The sequence below is a fragment of the Harpia harpyja genome, chromosome Z, assembly GCF_026419915.1.
Source record: "Harpia harpyja isolate bHarHar1 chromosome Z, bHarHar1 primary haplotype, whole genome shotgun sequence".
Lineage (NCBI taxonomy): Eukaryota > Metazoa > Chordata > Aves > Accipitriformes > Accipitridae > Harpia > Harpia harpyja.
The window spans coordinates 17,900,027-17,921,627 of NC_068969.1; the positions used below are offsets into that span (position 1 = coordinate 17,900,027).

The 21,601-nt window shown below is 44.9% G+C and overlaps 2 protein-coding genes across 9 annotated transcripts in view; one reads left to right on the forward strand and one right to left on the reverse strand.

The window, feature by feature from the left end:
* Positions 1 to 15,769, forward strand: part of SLC25A26 (solute carrier family 25 member 26) — an 88,321-nt gene extending 72,552 nt beyond the window's left edge. For 6 of the 8 annotated variants that reach the window (XM_052778121.1, XM_052778119.1, XM_052778125.1 and 3 more), the window contains 3 exons: positions 497 to 566; positions 8,722 to 8,786; positions 15,270 to 15,769. In XM_052778121.1, the coding sequence (XP_052634081.1) occupies positions 497 to 566; positions 8,722 to 8,786; positions 15,270 to 15,530 (396 nt within the window). In that variant the 3' untranslated portion in view covers positions 15,531 to 15,769. Of the gene's footprint in view, positions 1 to 496; positions 567 to 8,721; positions 8,787 to 10,274; positions 10,349 to 15,269 lie in introns of all 8 variants that reach the window. The other 2 variants (XM_052778123.1, XM_052778124.1) reach the window with 2 other exon arrangements.
* A 2,724-nt stretch (positions 15,770 to 18,493) lies between these two features.
* The window catches only part of LRIG1 (leucine rich repeats and immunoglobulin like domains 1), a 95,918-nt gene continuing 92,810 nt past the window's right edge, over positions 18,494 to 21,601 (reverse strand). Inside the window, exon 19 of the mRNA XM_052777316.1 lies at positions 18,494 to 21,435. Coding sequence (XP_052633276.1) covers positions 21,203 to 21,435 — 233 coding nt within the window. The 3' untranslated portion in view covers positions 18,494 to 21,202. The remainder of the gene's footprint in view (positions 21,436 to 21,601) is intronic.

Genomic DNA, 21,601 nt, shown 5'->3' on the forward strand with positions numbered 1-21,601 from the left:
CGATGGGGTTTTTTGGGGAGTGCGAGGGGAAGGGTTGGTTTAAGAAATTTAGGGGAGCAAACAGGAGTTCTATCTTGCTGTGCTGGGGACTGTTCATTTTAAATGGAAGTGTTTGCTACATCTGGGCTGAACTGATATTGGTTCTTGCATGCTGCCCCCCCCCGCTCAGTGTTTTGCTTTGCACTGTTTTATCTGCCAAAAAGAAAATAAATTCACAAAATATTTGCAAAGTTGCATGGCCACAGGCTTAAATACATACATATGAAATCCCTGAAAGCAATTTGCTTCAAGCCCTCCTCAGTTCCAGACATCTTTCTCACTCCATCTGCTCGTTCAAGTACACAAGTTCCTTGGGAAAAATCACTTATTACATCACTGAAAAATGCCACAAAAATAGCTTTTCACTTAAGTTCCCATCCTCGGAGTTAACTCACATGGGGATCAGATAGATTCAAACATTTAATAACTTTTTATTTTCCTTTCTCTTTAAACACAGGATCTCTGGTCATGGAAGCAGGGTCACGTGGTGGATTCTTGGCAGTCAGCAGTCTGTGGAGCTTTTGCAGGTGCAAAGGATTATATGTTATACTGGGAAAGACTAAAGAAGAAAGGGAAAAATGTGCAAATCTATTAAGTATAGCAGAACAACATTCCTTTGTAATTCAAGTTTGTTTAGAAGAAAACGGATCCAGTTGTTGTTTGGAAATAGGGAAGTCAGCAAAGGAAGAGAAGAAAAAAAAAAAAGACAGACTCAAACAGGGTGTCTGTTTGAAAGACAACCAATTTGTTTTTGACAAATTTCTGTTATTTAAAAACCAGGGGCCTGTCAGTCAGGCTTTGCGATTATTTCAAAGTTGATTTGTTAAAATCCTCATCTAGGAGAAACTTTTGCTTGGGTGGGGGTTCGTGCAGCTGTCTGCTCTGAGCACTTCCCCAGGGGCTGAAGTGATTGCAGCGAGAGGCCATGATTCACCATTCATGTGACAGCTCTGACAGCCATGTAGATTAACTGGAGTCAGGAGAGCAGAGGCTAGCACTGCACAGCCTGGAGGCAAAAGCCTTCCGCAGCAAAGAAGAAAACAGAGGACGAAACATCTGGGCAATCTCCAGACACTAGAACAAGAATAAAGAGTGGCAGAATACAATACTGCAGTATTTATTACCAAACAAGCCAGAAGTTAATTGAATTCTTCAGTAGGCTTCTTGCTTGATTTTAGCCTACTGTAGTTGTTTCAAAAAAAAAAAAAAAAGGAGAAAAAATCAATTAATGACTCATCAGTATAGCTGACAAGTTTGAGGGAGGAGAGACTCAACTGTCTTAATAGAAAAAACAGATTAGTAGTTAAGAGATGGATAGCCAGAGCTTTTCCCCAAGGAGCTAAAATACATTTAGAGATTCCAAACCAGTAACAGAATATGTGGAAAAAATAAATCCTGTTTAAAGAGAAATTATAGCATTTCTTGAAATAGAGATTATCAAAAGCAAAGCTTGTTCTTTGATGAATGACAAAATCAGACCCATTACATCGTATGTAATTTTTTTAAAATAAGCTGTGTTAGGGGAATTGAAGTATTAATAGCAGCAGAATTCCAGCAGAGACTGAGGCTTCATTTTGACGGGTGCTGTAACTGCATGACTGAGAGAAGGGAGCATGGCTGTAGCTGCACACAGTTTAGTAGATGAGGCACATGAGCTGTGAGGGAATGGTTTAGGTAGAATTGATTCCATTTGGGGGCAGAGGGGATATTTTAGATGATCTCTTGTGGTTTTGTCTAGCTGTATTTTCTATGTTTATGTGATGGGAAGGGAATTTTATTCTGCTTAAAATTCAGTCTACTGTTAGATTTTACACTGACTTCATCAAATCAGCGCAAACGAAATCAGAGCAATTGAAGCAAATTGTTCATTTTTGTTCTGAAACAAAACAAGCTATCAGACTAAAAATGCTTTAAAATGCAATCTGTATGTCTGCAGGTGTGATAGGGGATCATTAATTTAGCTCTGTTGATTTCTTTACAGTCAGATTGATACAAAAACTGTGTTTAGGCACGTTCAGAGAGCTGGAAAGGTTATCTGATTTACCCAAGGCCTTGCCAAGTAATTTCCTGAAGTCCAATTTGGTGCCTCATTTGGAAATCTAGCCCAATGCCTCCACTTCCTTCTCTGTATGTCTTGATTCTGACCAGTTGTGCTTGGACTTGCTACTATTTGATGGATGTTCAGTAGTGTCCACTCACTTTCCAGCAGAAATATGGCAGAAGGAGCTTCCAGAGGCACGGCTGTGCATGAACGCTTCCCTGCCCTTTGGCGGAGGCTGGGGAGACCTAACACTTTGTGCTGGAGGAGACACTGTGTCCTCTGCGGAGCAGCACAGACACTTCCAGGTTTGAGGTGGTGGTAGATGAGACAGTTCAGCCTAGCTGTCTTCATAGGCTCCATTCCCCAAGCGCAAGTCTTTGCAGAGCTGGAGTGCTATTTTCCAGATAGTGTTGCAATCGGTGATGATATATATTCTCTGTGTTATCCTTCCAGCTTCGCTTCCTCCAGCCTCGTTTTCCTTCTCTGTTCTTTGTTTTTGTATTCTTTCCTTTTCACCAGCAGTATTTTAAACTTCCCTTCTCATGTGTCCTTTGAGGACCTGCTTCAAAACTCATGAGGTTTAATTCTCTTTGGATCAGAACCTTCCCCTCTGTCTCCATTGCCTCCCTCTGCAGACGTGCAACAGGCAGGCCCTGTATTGATCTAATCTGGTACTGCATCCATTCTATTTCACTGAAAATATTTAGCCTTCTTGCTGAATGGAGGCAGTGGAAAATAATTTCCTGCTTTCTGAAGAATGGATTCCACAGTTAAAAATTATTAACTACCTACATATAGCTTCAAACAAAGGAAGAAAAAACAGACCAAACTCTTTATCCCTTTCTTTCCACCCCAAAACAAAAAAAACAAAACCTCACCAGTACCCTGTGAATAAAATGAGATGGATGTGTGCATCCAAGTGACTTAAAATCATCATGTTATAAATGTTAAAAGGAGAAGATTATCCAAAAACAACCTTTAAACACAGAGATGCTGTCAAATGCCACCATGGTAGTAGTGGGATGGCGAAATCACACAGACATGCTTTTCTCCTGTGTTCTTTGCTTGAATTCAATACTTTCTAAAGACATGTTAGAGGTCCTGAGGGGCAGGGTAGTAAGCTTAAACAAACTGAAAGTAAAGTCCTGTTTGGCTTCCCTTTATGGCACACACACATATATATGTGTGAATGTGTCTGTGTGCATTGGTTAGTTCCTAGCTAAATTGTAATTGATTATTTGGCGAAGACAGAACAAAGAGCAACAATATATTGAATTCCATCCCCAGTGCCTGTGAAATGGCAGCGATTTCAGCCAAAGTGCTGTAAGGGGCCCGACTCTTCCTTGTTGAATGCACGTGTAAGATGTATGTGTGCGATTTGTGGGCTTTTTATAGAAACGTAATAGGCATGAGCATAAATATCAGAGATTTGGAATCCTCTCTGTCTCATCTGTTAATAATTTAATCCCTGGAGGCTTTGTCCAGCCTTATCATCATCTCTGTTGTCTTAACTAGAGGAGATGTTTGGAGCAATTGGGGAGTGAGAGAAGGTGATATCTGAGCAGTCGGTGGGGAGGAACCCAAGGGTAGACCTACATGATATTTTAAGCCTGAGGATGCATTTGAACCAAACCTTGCCTCATGTCTGAGCTGTTTGGACACCAGTGCAGATTTGGGCACGGGCTTTGGCAGGCTGGAGGCAGAGGAGCGATGCATGTCCCCATGCTGTGGGCAGGCCAGGCATGATTGTGGTTGTTCTCCATACTTGAGTCTTCTCTGGGCTTAGGCTGTCTGGCTGGACCACTGCACCCCAGCCTGCACCGTACCAGGGCAGGCTGTCCCAGAAAAGCTTCTGGGTGGGTTTCGTGTGTACTCCATGGAAGTGGGCTGGTGGCAAGGAAATCCTGCCATCGGGTATTAGCTGTTGGGAAAGCAAAGTACTGCCCTGGAGCAGCGAGGTGATCTTCAGCTTGTCAAAGAAACTGAGTGTCCATTTAAGGGGATTGAAAATTGCCTGTGTTAAAGATGCCTTCTTTCTCCCTACCGTAAAAAAAATGTGGCTTAATATTAATAATTAATGCTCTGTGGTGACAAAGTCACCAAGAATGGAGGTGCAAGTCCAGTGAATAATAAAGTGCTAACAAGAGCTTTTTGCACATTAACAGGGAAGACTTCCCATCACTTTTGTTTTGATCTAATCGGCTTTGACAAGATTACACACTGTGTCTAAAAGCCTCCTTAACTCTATAGCGCTGAATAAATTTTTGAGTAGTTCTCAAGATTTCCCTGCAGTGTCTCCTTGGACCAGGCTTCTAACCCTGAATTGGTTAAATTGCTGGAGGAGCAGTGCTTTGCCTCTTGGTATTTCTGCTGAAATCCGAACAGGTTCTTGGGTCACTTTGTTCTACCATTGACAGGTGTTGTTCCCGCAGTGATAAAGGACGAGAATAAAATTTCTCTTAAAAAATTTAACATAGTATCAATAAAGTAAAAGTTCAATAAGAACCGATTGATTGAAGAGTTCTGAAAAAGACCCATTTGTGAACTTGGAAATCAGTCAGTGTAAGAGGATGCCGTGAGGTTTAGTGTTGGACCTGTGCGACTCAGTTTTTCAGCCTGGATTTGGGATTCAATCCTGAACCAGTCCTGGGTAACTTTCAGATGTCAGTACAGAAAATAGTAATGAAGACAGGCAATAATAGAGCTCAACCTGGATTTTTTCCTTTTCCTAAGGTGGGCTAATTCAAACAAGGACATTAGTCAAGCACAAGTTCCTATCTCTTGAAATGAGCTTGACCTACTGAACTGGGCTGGTGTTATAGAAGAGAGTGCCAGGGGTCTGGCCAGATGACAGAAACGCTGAATCAGGAGGTGCCCCTGTGACAGCCAGAAGGGTTCCCTGGACCCTTTAGAAAGGGTGGGAAGAAATTAAAATGGTATGGAAAAACAAGATACGGAGACTGAAGAACTTGTCTTCCTCTCTTCATAGGATCTTATCTGAGGACTGTGTCAAAGAACCCATGAAACGTTTTCGCATAGCAGCAGCAGCAGAAAATTCTGCAGGCAGCTACCTTACTGCAAGGACGTAGGGTTATGTATTGTTCTCAGGTGAAGTATTTCACTCTCTTCTGATGCTTCTCAGTTTTTATTTGCATATGACAGCTAAAAAGGGTAGGAAATGCCAGCAGGAACCTAGGGGAATATCTTAAGTCTTCAAGACTTTTTATTCTTATTGCCAAATAAAGGTAAATCGTTCTCTGCAGGTGTCTGTCACTAGCGCTTCCATCAAGAACAGGTCACTGGGAAAGTGTGGGTAGCAGAGGGATTTTCTGTTTAACACCCTGAGCTTGGTAAAGTTTAGCTGCTTAGCTGACTTATGAATATACAGTGTCCATTATAACTTCTTGGGAGACAGGTGATGAATTTTCTGCTACTGCATGAAGTTTTATTTTCCCAATAGAGGAGTTTGTCACTCTGCTAGAAGTATTAACAAGCCAAGAGCCTTCTCCCATGTGAAAATCCATCTTGATGCCTACTTGCTGAGCCCAAGTCATCGCCAGATCCTTCTAGGGCAAGGGAGAAAGGAGTCTTTTCCAGGGGTGAGTTGGTGAGTCTGTTTGTCTGGGTGCAGACTGCCTGCAAAGGTGCCTTTTTCACTGTCACCTCTACAGAGAAGCTGTAATGGTTAAGAGCGTAAGTTTGGATGTGTCTGGGCCTTTCTTGCCCACCTGATACTTTGATACCTGCTCTTCCTGCTTGCTGACTAGTTGAGCAGACTCCAGCCTTATTGTGGCAGCTCTTGGAGAATTCAGTGACAGCAGGAATAGACTAAAGGAGTGATTTAAAGATCTGTTGGGCCTTACTGTGTATTAAACAATGTGGTGCACAGCCTCCTACTTTGAATGAGTAGACTCTGGCTGTGTTAGTTTCTATCAGTTGTATTAATCTGGAAACAGTCATGTGTTAAGTTCCTTTACCCAGCTAGAGTAGTAGGTAGAACTGAGCAGTACCTTGCTAGCGCTGTAGTCTATTCTTGTGTGCCTGTGTCCTAATATTGAAGAGGTCACTCTAAAATTGCCTTGGATGTTTAGGGTTAAGGCTGGAGGAAATTCATTTTGTCAGACTTACTGCCTTCAATAAAATGTAGTTCCCAACAAATGCTAACTTTAATCTTGTGTTTTTGTCAAGCATATACAAACTTGCATTTATTTTAGCCACTATCCTGCTGCTTGTTGTGCTTATGAATCATTTTATTGTTGCTGTTGTCATTCTAAATTGATTGGTAAATCTGTACCAAATACTTCCCACTGATGGAAAAAGAAACATTGAAATGTTAATAACAAGAGTCTGAAAGATCCAGATGTTAGCTGGGGAAAAAAATGAAAACCAATCAGCTTCGATTAAACCTTTCAGATAAGAATTTGGGAACATCTATCAGGATAAATTGTGTCTGTTCTAATCACTCTATCAGCCAAGGTTGAAGCTTCTGCCAATACGAAACTGTTAGGAACAAATGCATAAAAAAATTACCGGGATCTGATAAGGGAAATAAGTTAGTCTGACTAAAGTGTTACCAGCAGCTCTATAGCTGAGTGATGCATTGAGATTTTTTGCTTGATACAGGCCTGACAGCCACGTGGTTCACTATTTAATTTTATCTTTGTCTGTGGGCAAAGGAAGGGCTTCTACATCCAGACTTATAAAGCCACTATTTTCCATGGAGATTATTTTTACTGTTCTAAAAATACATCGCTGACATGAGTACCAAAGTTTCTATCCAGACCATTCTCTCAAAGCCTTTGGGTCACTTACTCAAAAACTGGCTCACAATTAAAAGATTTTTGACCTTAAAGAAGGTCCAAGAATGGGCTGGAATTTAGTTTAACTTGCTCATAGTTTCTGCTTTGGCTTCTTGAATACAACCCATTTTTCTGCTTTTTAGTGAGGTATCACTGCTAGAAAGCTTCCAGCAGAGTGAACTGGATGGGCCAACCTTATGTGAGCAGAAGCTGCTCCTAAACCAGGTGTTTTGGGCTGTTTGCTAACTCGGCTTGCCTGCTATTCTTGTTTGAGATCCAGGGGACTGCACATGTGCCTTACTGCATCTCCTGAACTGTCATGGGACATTCCTTAATTAACTATAAGAAGTCAACATAGGGTGCCAGCTGGCCCAACCTCCTTTCCAACATAAAGCAGGGTTTTAACATGTTAAAGCTAAGGTGAGAGAGAGAGATGCAGGTGAAAACACAAGCCAGCGGGGAAGATGGATTTTTTCATTACTTTACAGATTTTAGAAGAAATGCTTTTCCCCTCTCCCATCCCAAGAAGAGAGATCAATTTTTCTACATTCCATAAAACTTGGAAGAGAAAATAGATTATTTTTAGCTTATTCCCTGGGTACTGTGTAGGCTTCAGTCTTTGGAGTCACTTTGTTCCCTGCTGTAGCAGATACAGGATTTATACAAGCTCCAGTGAAAAAAACAGGAGGAAGAAGGAGGAGAGATTTCAGAACAAGTCCTTCTCTCTTTTCTTCCCCCCTTTCTTCCTTCACTTACTGCTGAGCTGCTCCTATTTAAAAGTTTCCTTCACTTTGGCTCTTCCTCAGCATGAATTACTTGCTTGAAATATTGTGAACAAAGGAGGGAGAGAGAGATTGGAGTTAATTTTAGGATGGGGAAATAAGGCAAAGAGAATAAGATCCTGGGAGAAAAAGCAGCAAAGCTGGTCCCTAGATAGCACAAGAGGCCAAGCTGCAGCCACGGAGTTGGAATATGGAGACAGACGTACACGCATGTTTGGGTGAGACATGCAGATGGATAAGCTGAAGATTTCTGGCTTTCAGGAGGAAAGCCCCAGCTGAGCTGGCTGCTCCAAGTGAAAGTAATGAGCTCCAAGGGTGAAGTTTGAGAGTGATTAGAGAAAATAAAAATGCCTGTGAGGGGAAGATGGCACTTGCGGCAGCAGACTTCTGACAATTTCCAAAGACCCTTGGGCAGCTTCACATTGTTATTATCCAAAATGGAGCTGATTTCATTCGTTGGAGATGAGCTCAGTCCCAAACACTGGCTTGTCTTTTTTTCCTTGAAACAGTCTCGGGTCTAACAGTTGAAGTCCAGATGCAATCTGTCTGTACCTTGTGGATAGCTTTGCCCCTGAAGCCTGTGCGTTTCAGATGCAGGGCATCTTTCTTCTCTTTCTGTCTTTCTAGCATTTGAATGGTCAGACTTTAATTCTCGAGGCAGAACACAGTGTGACTGGCTTATTTTCCCATCTCTGCAAATGAGCAAGCAGGTTCTTCCTTTCAGACTTGTCTGTAGATGTTGGAAGTGGAATCCGTTATCCTTACGACCTTCATATGTTCATATATGCACAGAATCCAAAACAAAAGGACAGTAATCTCAATGGGGATGTTTGGATTTACAGTTAACTAGTATAGAGCTGTTTCCTTAAGTCAACACACAGGAATAAAACACTCTGTGTACAGACCTTCGACAGACGTACCTGGACTCTGACGTGAGGAAACATGCTGTAGGCATTAATAATGGAGCAGTGTTGATCACAGCCATGGGAATTATAGGCAGTGTGGCATTCATACTCACCCAACAATGTCTCACTTGTGTTTGGTATTTTAATTTGCTCAGGTGGATTTGCAGCTGCAGTCACCACACCTCTCGATGTAGCGAAGACGAGAATTATGTTGGCAAAGGTAAGAGTGAAGGAGGCCAGCAGACACGCAGGTGAATGGCTTGGGTAGTTCCAGTGTTTCTGTATGGTCGTTACAGAATGAAATCCAGCACCTATTAATAATGATTTCTGCTCTTGTCCTCGAAGGCAGGATTAGATGTGAAGAGGTGCTGCATGCAGAACTAATGAAATTGTTGCGTTCCTTTCCTTGCATTGCTCTTCTGGTCCTTTCCCAAAGGAGCTGTCTGAGAAGGGCTTGTGCTTGTGCTTGTGCTTGTGCTAGACTTCCAGAGTCTCATGCAGTGTCTTTAGGAGAATATCCTTGCAGAGTCGGACACCCAAAGTTAAACTGCTCGTCAGGGATTTATTCCTCTGTTGTTTTGATGAGCTTGAGTGTGTGTGTGTGTGTCTTTTCTGAGGAGGGCTTGGCACTGGATTTTCTGTCCTAAAATTTTAAGCCATAGAGATTGTGATGGCTTACATCTGCCAACCAGGGCAGAAGAAAGATTGCTTGTCAGATCGGTAAGTTTAGTAAGTAGTTAAATTGCTAGTAAGTCTAGTGTTCCCATCATCATCTCAGTGACGTAGAGCTAAGCAGCCCCATAGCTAAAAAGACCTCAGCAGGTGGATATTCCTAAAGCCTTTCCCTGCCCTGCAAAGAGCTGTTGTGTTGGTGAAGGTCAGGCATCCTGGAGTTTCTGTGGGTGGTTTTTACCCTATTGCTCATGTCCCTCAGTACGGGGGTGTTTCTTGTTGATGACATGCACCTTCCCAGTCGAGTCACACACATCTGTGCTCGCCATTTAGCTATGTTGTGTGTATCTCATTGTTGGGTGTTGTACCTGCTGCAGCTCTTTGCCTTTGGATAGTGTGGGTGATAAAATGGTAAGAACTGGGTTTCATTTATATCTGCTGCTGTCCTGAGCAACCAGGTCAGCACTGGTGAGGGAATGATGGTGCTTTGAGGTGTTCTGAGACCATTCAAACAGCATCTTTATATTAGTCATCTCACACTAACTAGATCACCCATGTAATGTAATTGTCTGTAGTCCTGCTGTTTGTCCTCTGTTTTGCACTCAAGGCAATTTTCACATGCAGTACACTACTCATGTTGGGTTTTTTTTAAGTAAATCTCAAGGCTGCTGTCCTCTTGCAGTGAGCAGCAAAGTCACTTGTTGGTGCATTCAGAGTGTGATTTTATTAACGTCTTACTCCAGTGTCAGCTGCTGGACGCAGAAATGAGTGTAGTGCAGAAGGGACTGGATACCCAGTTCTAAACTAACCAGCTCTGTGACCTTGGAGTGATCACTGTGTTCTTCTGTGCCTCGGTTTCCCTTTCTGCCCTTGGCCTCATTCCTGGAGACAAGGAGCTTTTGCCTGTGTTTGGATTAAGGAGGTCATTAGGATGTCTGTAATTCCTGCAATGTAGCACTAACTAGGGACAGGGAGCTCGGGAAATAACTAAACATCTCTGCCAATGGTTTCCATTTTTTCTCTTTCTGGGCTGCAGGCTGGTTCCAGCAACGCTAGTGGAAACGTTCTGGCCGCCCTTGGTGGCATCTGGAGGACACAAGGCCTGTCGGGGTAAGGACATGCTACGTCTCAGATGTTGTATCTCTGTGTGTGTCAGAGGGCGGGAGAGGACAGGCTGGTCTGCTTATACTTAAATACTGTCATACAGAAAAGGCTTTTAATTGCTCTACACGTGGCCAGGGAGCAGCTGTCAGGTAGCTAAGAACAAGTCCCTCCAGGGGCATCTGGTGTCCTCGCCTTAGCACTAGCTGGGAGCAATGTCCAGGGAAGAGCATGGAAACCGGGCATTATTCGGAGTATATCCATGGTAGAATCTCTAAGCTTAGTTCCAGGCTTCGGAGGCGAGGGTGGCTTTGTGTTTAATAACCTGAGATGGACTTTTCTGCATGAATGTGTGCATTTGTGTTTTGTATCCATTTAAACTTCAGGCATACACATCTTGTGGCAGTGAGTACCACAGTTTCATCTTGAGGTGTGTGAATCACCCCTCCTGAGATGTCAGGGAAGGCCAACATAGGAGCCATGTGTCCCTTATGGAATGTCTTTTCCTCCTGGCAATTTCCTACCAATTTGAAAACACCAGCAAGGTCTCCTCTGTTCCTTTATATTCACTGTTCTTACTGTGAAGCGTGATGGGAGCAGGCGATGCCAGTGTGGTGCCGGCAGTAGGGACAAGCTGAAGCAGAAGGAAGGGAGCCGTGTGCTCCCTGACTTGTGCTTTGAGCCCCCTGTCAGGTCTGGGCTTGAGCACATGCCTGCTTGGATTTCTCCGGTGAGGCAGTCATTGCAAAAATGCAAGTTTTCTGAGACAGGCTTGAGTGCAAAGAATAAGTCTGAGCAGCTGCAGAGCAGCTCTCTGGTGGCTTTCCTGCTGTGGCTGGAGCGTAGAAATATTCTGGGCTTTTCTTCTGACCAGCTGCGGAAGTCTGGGGTGATGTCGATCCAGTCTCTTTACTGCCTCACTTTTCCCAGTCCTGAGACAGAGTATTGCTCTTCTGACCTTGGAGCGGTGTTGTGGACAAAAAATCCTCGGCTAGCGTTTGTAGAACATTTTGAGGTGTCACGAGCTTATAAATTCTTACTGATTTTTACGGACGCCTGCTTTATTTATGCGACCTTGCTCTCTTTGAGTGCATGACTCATACCAGTTATTGGCCACTCATAGTGAATATATGTCTTAAACAACTCCTCCAGTCCATAAAGTTCAGGTTGTGCTTCCTTCGGTAGGGCTCGTGTCCCACCTGCCCTTGGCCTGGAAGAGAAAGGGAGGTTTTTTTGGAAGATTTCCTTTGGGCTTTTCACTGTAATTTCTCATAGGTTTTTAATCCACTTGATGTGGCCGATACTTTCAGGGTGCTGTTTTAACATTTGTAAACTGTTGCTCGAAGCAGCATGCACATCGTAGCTTTGCGGGAGACGGTTTTCTCTTAACATCTGATCTCTGCTCGCTCAACTAATAAAAGTTCAATCCTCTTTCTGCACATGTGGGAAATAATTCAAAACAAATTGCAGGAAGTTCCTGAACACCGATTCCAGGAAGACATCCAGCTGTGCCCCCCGGCAGTGCTCAGAGATGGGTTGTCTCAGGTTTGCTCTTTGAGGTGACGAGGTGATGTGGCGGTGGATGATGATCTTGGGTCCTGCATGGCATCGTGGACTCTAGGGCATGTTTTGAAAGGGACTGGGAGAAGTGAGGCCACGTCTGCTGCTGATGGCAGTTGAGCTTTGAAGGGTGTGAAGAGGCATGGATTTGGCTGGGGAAACCTCCCCCTTTCCCCAGCCAACAGCAGAAAATAAAAATGTATGTTTGTGTTCTTTTCAGGGTGTTTCAGCAGTGCCCTTTTCTAAACAACCCAGAATTAAACTCTGCCTAAAGATAGTACCCATGGACTAGGACCAAAAGGAACACAATTCAGTTGAAATCAAAACAATAAGCAATCTGGAGAAAAAGTAACATGTAAAGGAGGCCAAGCTGCGTCAGCTGCAAGGAAAAGGAAGAAAGTCTTGGGAAAAATAAACGCAGAGGCTGCCATGCCTGCTGCCAATTATAAATCTATTAATCAAAAACAATAAAAATGTCGGGCTTTTTTGGCCAGTTGCAACATGAAATGATTTATGGCTCCTCTAATAAATCTCATACTTGAAGAGGAGGAATTCTGAGGGCAGAAAGACGCATTGCTTATTGCCACCTTATTAAAACCAGAGCGCAGGGCTGAGCTTCCTGGTCTGTACCTAGTAAATCCCTTTGCTTCATGCCAAGAAATTTCACATCCCTTTCTGTCCGGGGAGAGCCAGGCCTGCAGCAGGAGGTAGGGTAGGGATGGGGTGAGCGGATCCGTGTGCCTCTTTGCTCTTGCCAGCAGGGTAGATGAGCCATTTGCATGAAAGCAGGTTTACATCTTGTCTGACTGCTTTTCACACAAGGAGGTGGTGGTGGTTGAAAGCCCGGATGAAGCTTCATAGCTCATTGGTGAGAAAGACAAGGGTTAGTTGACTGATAAATCTGGTGACATACCTTGTCCCAGCTCATATGTAGCTGGGGACAGAGCTGGTGGTTTGCAGCAGGGATCCCATTCCTCGGATGAGCTTCCCAATCGGGGTGGACATGGCATGGCAGGCACTAACCACACCACTCTCTGGAGCTGGATCTTGCCGATGCGAGTGGTGAAAGCAGCCCCCGTGCCCAGGGCTTGCTGCTTTGTGAACACAAGCTGCCCGCAGGAGTGAGCTCAGTGCAAAGCTGTAGTCAGATAAAAAGCGTTGTTTTTTCTCGGTGTGGCCATCTCTTTGGTCCATAGTGTAATACGGATGTTTTATGGCCGAGCACATGGTGCCTTTTTCAGCGCTGGCCCCTCTGTGCTGTGTCCAGGTCCTGCAGTGCCTTTTCCAAAGGGTAATGTCAGGGGTCCCAGTTAGTCTCTGTTGAGAGACAATTTGCTTTGGGTTGCCAAGTAGTCGCCCAAAAACTTCACCTTTGCTGCTGGGACCATGGGACTAGGTGTATTGCTGGGCTGGGAACCCTGAAGCGAAGACCTGCACCCCAGAGGGCATGCCCACGGCTGGGGAGGGCATGCGGTGCAAGTTTAACACCTGCAGGTGCCAGGCCTTGCCCTGGGATTTAAACGTGATTCCGGGATTTGTGACTCCTGCTGAGCCATTCCTCGCATGGCTGGGGAGAGCATGATGTGTCTGTACCAGAAAGCCTGCGTTTGGTTTTTGCCAGTCACTGACATGCTGTGCATCGATTGCAGCTGTCGGTGATGAGTGGGTGAGGGTGAAGCCCTCCAGCCCTCGGTGCTGGATCTGACCAGTAACTGGGAGAGTTGCTTAAGCAAAAGGGAAAACCCAGGCAAGGAGAGAGGAGTGGCAGGGTGCCAGGTGAAATCTGTGTGAACAGATAGCAAATACTAATAGGCAGCACACCTATGCCCACCAGAGGGGTTTCTGATGGGACCAGCAGAAAAAAACCCCAATTTATCTCATCTGCTGATGAGGGCAGGTGTGGGGGGAGCAGTTTGGATCAGGCCTGCAGCAGAGCTCAGCTCTCTGGATTTGGGGCAGCCCTGGAGCTGCTCAGCTCTGCTCCTCCTGTAGAAAGGAGTCCATGGAGGAAGCGTGGATTGGAGAGGCCACGGATGGCAGGTGGGAAAGGGAAACTGGGGGGGAGCAGGGCCAGGATTCTTGGAAGTGATGGTTAGTAATAGAGGTTGCCAGGGATGCAGCTTCTGGGTAACTCAGTTATCTGCCCCTGTTTGTGTAATAGCTGTGTCTTGAGTGGGCTGTTCTATAAATGAATGTCTGCCACTGCTTCTGTAATGAGGGCTGCCTAATTCGGCAGGAGAAGGATGGTGTGTGTTTTGCGAGAGATGCTGCACCATAGGATTTACCCTATCAGCACTCTGTCCATACATGCCTTGTACAAATTACTCTGTTTTAAAGCTGTCATTATGGTAATAGACCCAATTGCTGTCTAGTAAAGCCATAAAATGTTTCCATCTGCCTGTGTGCTCCAGGCTCCTTAGCAAAGCTCATTACAACAAAAACCAGAGTTATTGCAGCCAGAGGTTTCCCCAGCGCAGCATGAGTAGCTGGGCACCGGCAGGGAGCAGAGAGCTCCTGAGCAGCCCTGGGGTTGTGTGCATCTCCTGCGCAGCCAGGTCTCACCGGGAATTACACCTTGTCCCGCTGTGGACACACTCCTAGCAGGGACCATGCAGTGTTTGGAAAAAGCCGAGGACAACGGCGTCCCCATGGAGCTCAGATTGTGCTGCGAAGGGATCCCGCCGAGCGGGCGATAGATCAGTGGGGGGATGCCAAACTGATTCGAGCCTAATGTTTAATCCTTGCTTGCAACGAAGGAAGCCTGTAATCCTCCGGGAGGATACGCTGGCCTATCCTGGAGTTGTTAAACCAACTATGAGCTTAGATGTGTGGAGCAATTGGCTTTGCACGAGTTTCCTGTTAACTTCCAAGAACTGTTAGGATCGGGCACCTAAAAATTGTGGCGGCTGAACCTGCAGCCGTTCCTGCTCCCTCCCTGCTGGCCCCTGTTGTATGTTACTGGGAATGAGCCGCTGCGGTGAGCAGGGCTGTCTCTGGGGTGGGAGCACTCCTGGCAGAGAGAGGGGGTCCCTCTGCCGAGGCTGGATGGGGGTGGCAGAGGATGGGACGCTTCCCATCTGCCTGCAGCCCTTCGTGGGGATGTGTCTGAGCTCCTCTTTCCACAACGTGGCCCATAGCTTCCTGCACCTTTGCTTCTGCACGAGGAGTGTGAAGAGGGGTTAAAATCACAAGACTTGGGGGTACTCTAGTAGGGAAGTCCAGACAGGTTCCTTCAGCGAGCAGTGAGGTGGGATTTAAGAAAACAGCAAGAGAGAATTTTTCTTGGCTTTGTTTTTCAAAGCCCCTGCAGCCAGCCACACGGCATCTGCTCACCACTCATCCTCTGAAACCGCCTTTCCTTCGCCTTCAGCTTGTTTGCAGGTGTTGTCCCACGGATGGCAGCCATCAGCCTGGGAGGCTTCATCTTCCTGGGGACATACGAGAAGACTCGCCAGCTGCTGCTCTGACCCAGCCCGGCCTGTCCCGCCGGTGGCCGCCGAAGAGCTGGAGAAGCCGCCGAGTTGGAGGAGGAGTCCGCCCGCGAACGCAGCCTTCCTCCGATCGCCCCTTTGCCGTGCCGCAGCAGCTGTTCAGCAGGCTGAGAGCTGCCTTTGCTGTTAAAGAAAAGTAAATCCTCCAATAATCCAATTTCCCAAACATGAAATTTTCCTGCATGGAAAGTGAGTGAGGTCATTGTGAAAGCTGTGCCAAAAAAGTAATGTTTGGGGGGGGGGTGGGGGGGGTGGGGTGGTAAACAGCTAATTACGGTTGCTGAGAAAGGCATTATTAGAACTCCTGCAGGGGAAATGTTTTGCAAACCTCCAGATCGTGGGCTGAGCGGGGAGGCTGAAATAAAGCAAGTTTTCATAATTCAGTGGCACCTGTCTCGTAATGCGGGGAGGGTTTTACTGGTCGGGCAAGGGGCCGATAGAGTTACAGCCTGCTGTCCTCCGACAGCACTGAAAGTATTCCAGGTTGGGAGAGCTCTTTGTAAAAGACAATAATCCATTTGTTTCTGATTTGAGCTGTATTTGTGGAAGTTTATATTCCTGTTTATACCTACAGGTGCTCAGCAAGCATTCCTGTGTGGTAGCCAGTGCAGCTTTATTAATTAGACTCACATTTCTCCAGTAAAAGCACGGGCTTGTATTATTTTACAGCTGCGCTTGTGCAAAGACATGCAGCTCTGCTGCCTTTTGGTCTTCCTCCTTCAGCAGCTGAAGGAGCAAGAGGCTGGAAATGCTGAAGCCCGGGAGGGAGGCCGGGAAGGCAGGGCAGGGAGATGTGCAAGTTCTCCTGCCGGTGTACAGATGGATCCTGAGGGCTCTCAGGGGGCTGCTGGCAGGCAGAGCAAACCTCTGCTGTTGCTTTCACATTAGAAGCTATAGCGGCCACAATGGTGCAGGGGCGAGCTCGGTGAAAAGGCCTTACTGGAACGATTCAAAATTATTACCAGAGTCTGGGGTGGGGAGTTTACGCCAGCAACTTGCCGAAGCGGTGCTTGAAAACGTTTAGACATGGAGAGTATTCGCGTGGGGATGCCCGGGCACGCAAAGCCAAGCTGCTGCAGCAAGCGCCTTCGGCATGCGCCGAAAAGACCCTCCTCGGGCTGCGCCAGCGCGGTGGGGCGAGCGCGGCCGGGTCAGGCGGTGGCGGTTGGCGCGGTTGGTGTTCGCCCTGGGCTCGGCCACGATGCTCGGAGGCCGAGGGGCTCCTCGCGCGGGGTGTGAGGAGGTGGGTGCTGGCTGCCTCGATGCACTGCCAGCGCCCGTGGTCGGGCTCAAGAGGGGCGGCGAGACCGTTGGCTTCGAGCTGGTGGCACCGCCTGTGTGCGCTTGCCGGTCTGCGCACGCTCCTCGCGGGTCGTTGCAACGCTTCCAAGTTAACTGACGTCGTACCTGTGATGACGTGCTCCCCTGGGGTGCTGTAATTTCACACTGAGGTGGTTCTCCCTGTTAGGAAGATGTACGGGTGTAGGCGATGGAGAACGACTGCCAAACCAGGTTAGTGCAGCAACGGGGAGGGCATGTGTGAAGCCTGAGCGCAGGCTGCTGCTCAGGCGCAGACATGGGCCAGGCTTACTGAGGCTGGATGTTTTATTACCCTGTCATCCTGTGACATAGTAATAAGACTTTTTTGAGGCCAAAAAACTTAGAAAATAATTGGCAAACAAGTAAAACATACAGAACAAAGGACATAATTCTTAAAAATAATCTTGAATTAAAATGGAGAATTTCAGCCAAGTCCCCTATTGGCTGGTTAATTCTACCAGTTTTCATGGCATGGTGTAGCAGTGCTTCCTGCCACTTTTAAGGTTGTCTCTTTTATGAAGTTTATATATAGCTGAACCAATTTTAGGGGTTTGGGGGGTGGGGGGCAAGATTTATTGCTCTGTCTTAAAAGCTAACTTATATTTTCTATTAAAGCTCTTCAAACACGATGAGAGGGTTAGCACTGCAGTTGGTGCATTTAATTACTTGAGCTGAAAATAATCATGCCTCAGTCTTTGGGTCCAAATGCTGGATTGTTGTTGTTTTTACTTAATATTTGCATAATCAGGTTTTTTTCATCACTGCTTTTTAAATAAAAAACTGAAAACCCAAACAAGTAGCCAAATTGTTTTAGCTGACGTAGTGGTGGGGGAGAGACGGATGCCAAGCGCTTCCCCTTCCCGCGTGCTGATGGATTGGCTCCACACCCCAGACCGCTGCAGGAAGGACAAGGTCACCCAGGAATGGCACCAGGCAAGTGAGAGTCCCGGCTGGTGGCCAGAGCTGTTCTGCACACACCAATTTGTCTAATCTGGCTGAAAATGACACTGTTAGTTTTGGGACTGTGGGCGTGGGAAGACCTAAAAATGTGTTTGTTTTTCCCATACTGCTTGTTTGCCTTGAGTTTTAGCAATGTTTTATTTCAAGTTTACCAAAACGTGAAAAAAATTAATTTTAGCCCATTACTGGGATAATGGAATAACAAAACTTGAATCTCAGACCAGGCACCAGCCTCTTAAAGGCTCGCTCTTTTCCGTTTTAAAAAAATTTAACTAAAACTCCTACATGTGTTAAGGGACTTAGCAGAGTAGTCTCAGAAAATCTGCTTTATACCCAAAGTTATAATTTGGAGGAGGAAATACTTTTTAAATTTTTTTTAAATATACAGAAACTGAATCGAGATTTTTTAGTTAAAACAAGAATTCAAGCTTATCTCCAAAGCTGCCTCTGGAATTTCCATACAGGGTGGGGTTTGGGTTTGAGAAAGCCAGAGGTGTTCACAACTGCAGCTGAGTCTGGTGCTGTCCTGGCCCCATTTTTCTTACATACACACACAAGCACACACCCCATCTGGTCTGTTTTCAGTGCCAAGATAAGGGTACTTGCCAGATACTTAAGCAAGCTGATATATTAGAAATGTATTTCTTACGAGTTCTTTATTCTATCTTTCAATACAGCCCCCAAATTCCACCCCATCCGCAAGTCAGGCTGCCAGAGTCTCCCACTGATGTACAGGATGGCAGGTTAAAGTCGTGAGTCTAATTTCACGAGCAGGTATTTTGGCAATTAGTCTGCTTTTTTGTCAGAGACAAACAGAAAAGAGTATAGCAATGGGTTAGAATTTTATTTAATTTTCAACTGAAACTCCCAAAAGCTCACTCTCAAACAAAACAGCTGTAATATTATAAATGAACCTTTATTAAAGACACTTCAATGCCATTTGTTAGACACTTCAATATCTTACATGTTTTTCAATGTACAACATTGTACCAAATTTTCTAATAAATAAATAACTTTGTACACAAAAGTAATACTTCCTCTTTCACATTGCCTCTTAGAAGCAGCAAATTCACATATTTAGTGGAAGTCATAACATTAGGCAGTTAACTTTATTCAGAAACGTTATTTTCCAATGTTAATGTGGCAAATATGCTTTGTATCCTGCAATGGTGATGACATTTCCGCCAGTAAAACGAGTCAATTAAATCATTCCCATCTTCCCCCTGTCCCCAGTTCCACTGTTTTCACCTTGCGAGTCGGTTCCGAAGCATACTTTTCCCTTCAGTCAAAGGAAAATTACGCCTGGTTTATAATTCTCTAACATCCATTTCCTTTGCTTTGAGTAAACTTGGCACTCAACATAATTAGCCACCTGTCTCAAAGTGCAAACGTGTCAACAGTCAGGAACTGATACAGACAGGTACCTGGCTGAATTATGCCTTGCTTCATCAAGGTCAGGTTCAGCTGGCTAGTTGACAGCGAAACACGCCATCAGCTGCTGGGCAGCAGTGAGAGGTCCCTCCCTCACAGGAGGTGGTGGCTCCTCAAGGTGAGGCTGGACAGGACCAGCCTGTGATAAAACGAACGGGCACCTCTGTCCTGATGCAGGGCAGCATGTAACTGCTTACTGAAACCCCACAGGCACAGTAGTTGCTCCAGCAGATCCCAAAGTGATGGATCCGACCGGAGAATTAAATGTTTCTGCCCTTATCTCTGATGCTTGCTTTGAGCCACAGCACTAGCAAAGGCGGATTTCCACCAGACTGGGCTTCAGTGGAACTGGCATTTGAGTTGCTCCTAAGGAAAAAAAAGTAACAAACCCCCCTAATAAACCTTCCCCCAAAGTAGTCATCACCAGAGTTAGCAACCTTACGTTAGCAGAACTCAAATTACAAGTAATTGGAAGGGAGTCCTCCATCCACAGGTACCAACACCAACAGAAAGCAGCCTTTCTATAAATAAAAAGCATCATAGTGAAGTTAGAAGTGACAAAGATCTGTTTGACCAATGTGGGTATTTCTTTTTCCCCCCATTCATGGATGAACTTAAAAGACCACATGAAAAAAATACTTGGGACATTTCCATTTAACAGAGAACTTCCAATGATAAATAGACAGTTTCCCTTCTAAATGAATGTATTTCTGAAGAGCCTAGAATTGCTACACAAGGCAGCATAATTCATTTGAAGTGGGTATTGTCATGTAAAGAGTCTGGCTGCAGATGGGGGTAATGGTATTCAAGAAGAAAGCATAATATTGTGTTGCAGGAAAAGGAAAAAAAAAAGTATCATCAGATGAATTAACGGTACAGCTGTCAGCTTAGGAGTGTGATCTTAGACTTGTTGTCAAAACAGCTCTATGGTTTCAAATCCGCCCCCCTCCAGAACAGATGTATTTTTTGGGTGTGAAAATGCACTATACTGGCACAGGTTATTCCTTCTGAACAGGGCCAGGCTGTATATCATTATATGCACCTTATACAGGTAAAGCTGCAACCATTTGGGAGGGGAAATGTCTGCAATTAGCTCTGTAGGTGATCAGTGCTTAACAGCATATATGGGCAGATAACGCCTTCTGCTGTGATGGTTTTCAACGGTGCAATATATGAGACCACCCCACAGTTTACTGCGTGAGTTATTTACTTTGGTAATGACTGCTCACTAATCACGACAGCCTTTTTGTCTGGTTGTTTTAGGACTCTGCACTGTTGCTGAATTATTCAGTGCCTCTTGTGTGGTCCACTAACATATCTCACAGTTCAAATACTAATTTTTATGCAGTTTTGAGAAGTAATGGAATTTAAGTTCTTCCACCAACAGGAAAAAATCAGGTTCCTATGTAATTCCTCACTGCATGTGTTTTTTTCCCTATAAACTTCATTTGAAACAGTTGAAGATCTCTGTTTAAATGTGTCAAGTGCAATAAATTTCAAAGGGGAAGGAAATTTGTGCTAAGTAACCCAATTGATACTTGATTTAAAGGAACTTCCATTGAAAAGAGGACAATCCCTTTGGAACAGTCTGGCTTTTTGAAGTTCTGCTTATGCATTTAAGGCACTAGAATTATTTCTCTCACAAAGTTTAACAGCAACCTGATACTGAAAACAATATTGCCAAAATTGTAAAATTTCACTCAGTTTTCCATGCACTAAAGATTAAAATAGCCTCTGTAAAAGATATATATATATTTTTATATATATATATATTTATATATGAAAACTCTTATGTACAACTGTATCAAATACTTTTCTCTTTACACAATAATCCCTTGCATTTATGTGCTTCATATGCAAGTCAACTTTTGAACGCTTCATACTTCTCAGGGAAGTTTTAAACTATGTACAAACAGATGACGCTCGAACAGGAGTTTGTTCCCCATACAAGCTTGTTTCTCATACCTCACTTGTTTGCCTTTGACAGGTCATCAGTTCAAGATTTGAGGTAGAAGTAAGTAGCCTATATACTCTGTGCAAAAAAAAAATAAAATAAAAAAAATTAGCACGTTTGTTAATTTGCACATGGCAGTCTGTCCTCTCAGTCCAATGATCTGTTCGGTGGCTTCAACTCATGAACGGAGTCGCACGGCTTGGGTGCGTAGCCGTTGGACAGGAGAGCCTGTTTCACTCCTGCTTCGCTCTGCAAATCCAGTAGTGTTGGGGAAATTTCAGGAAGCACATTCAGTTGCTTTAAGGACCCTCCTGCTGGTGAAGCTCTCACCAAATTAAGGTTGTTCAGCTCTGAAGGCTTTGCTACTGCTTGTGAAGAGCCTGCAAAAAAACAAAGAACCAGCATGGTTAGTTGATGCCAGCGCTTCTCATAAAACCAGCCCTGCCACTATCATTCATGCCCTTGAGCCAGTTAAAAAAGCTGATGGGAGAAAACAGGGCTCTGATACAACTCAGGCGGTACCTATTGCAGCAGGGGAGAAAAAGA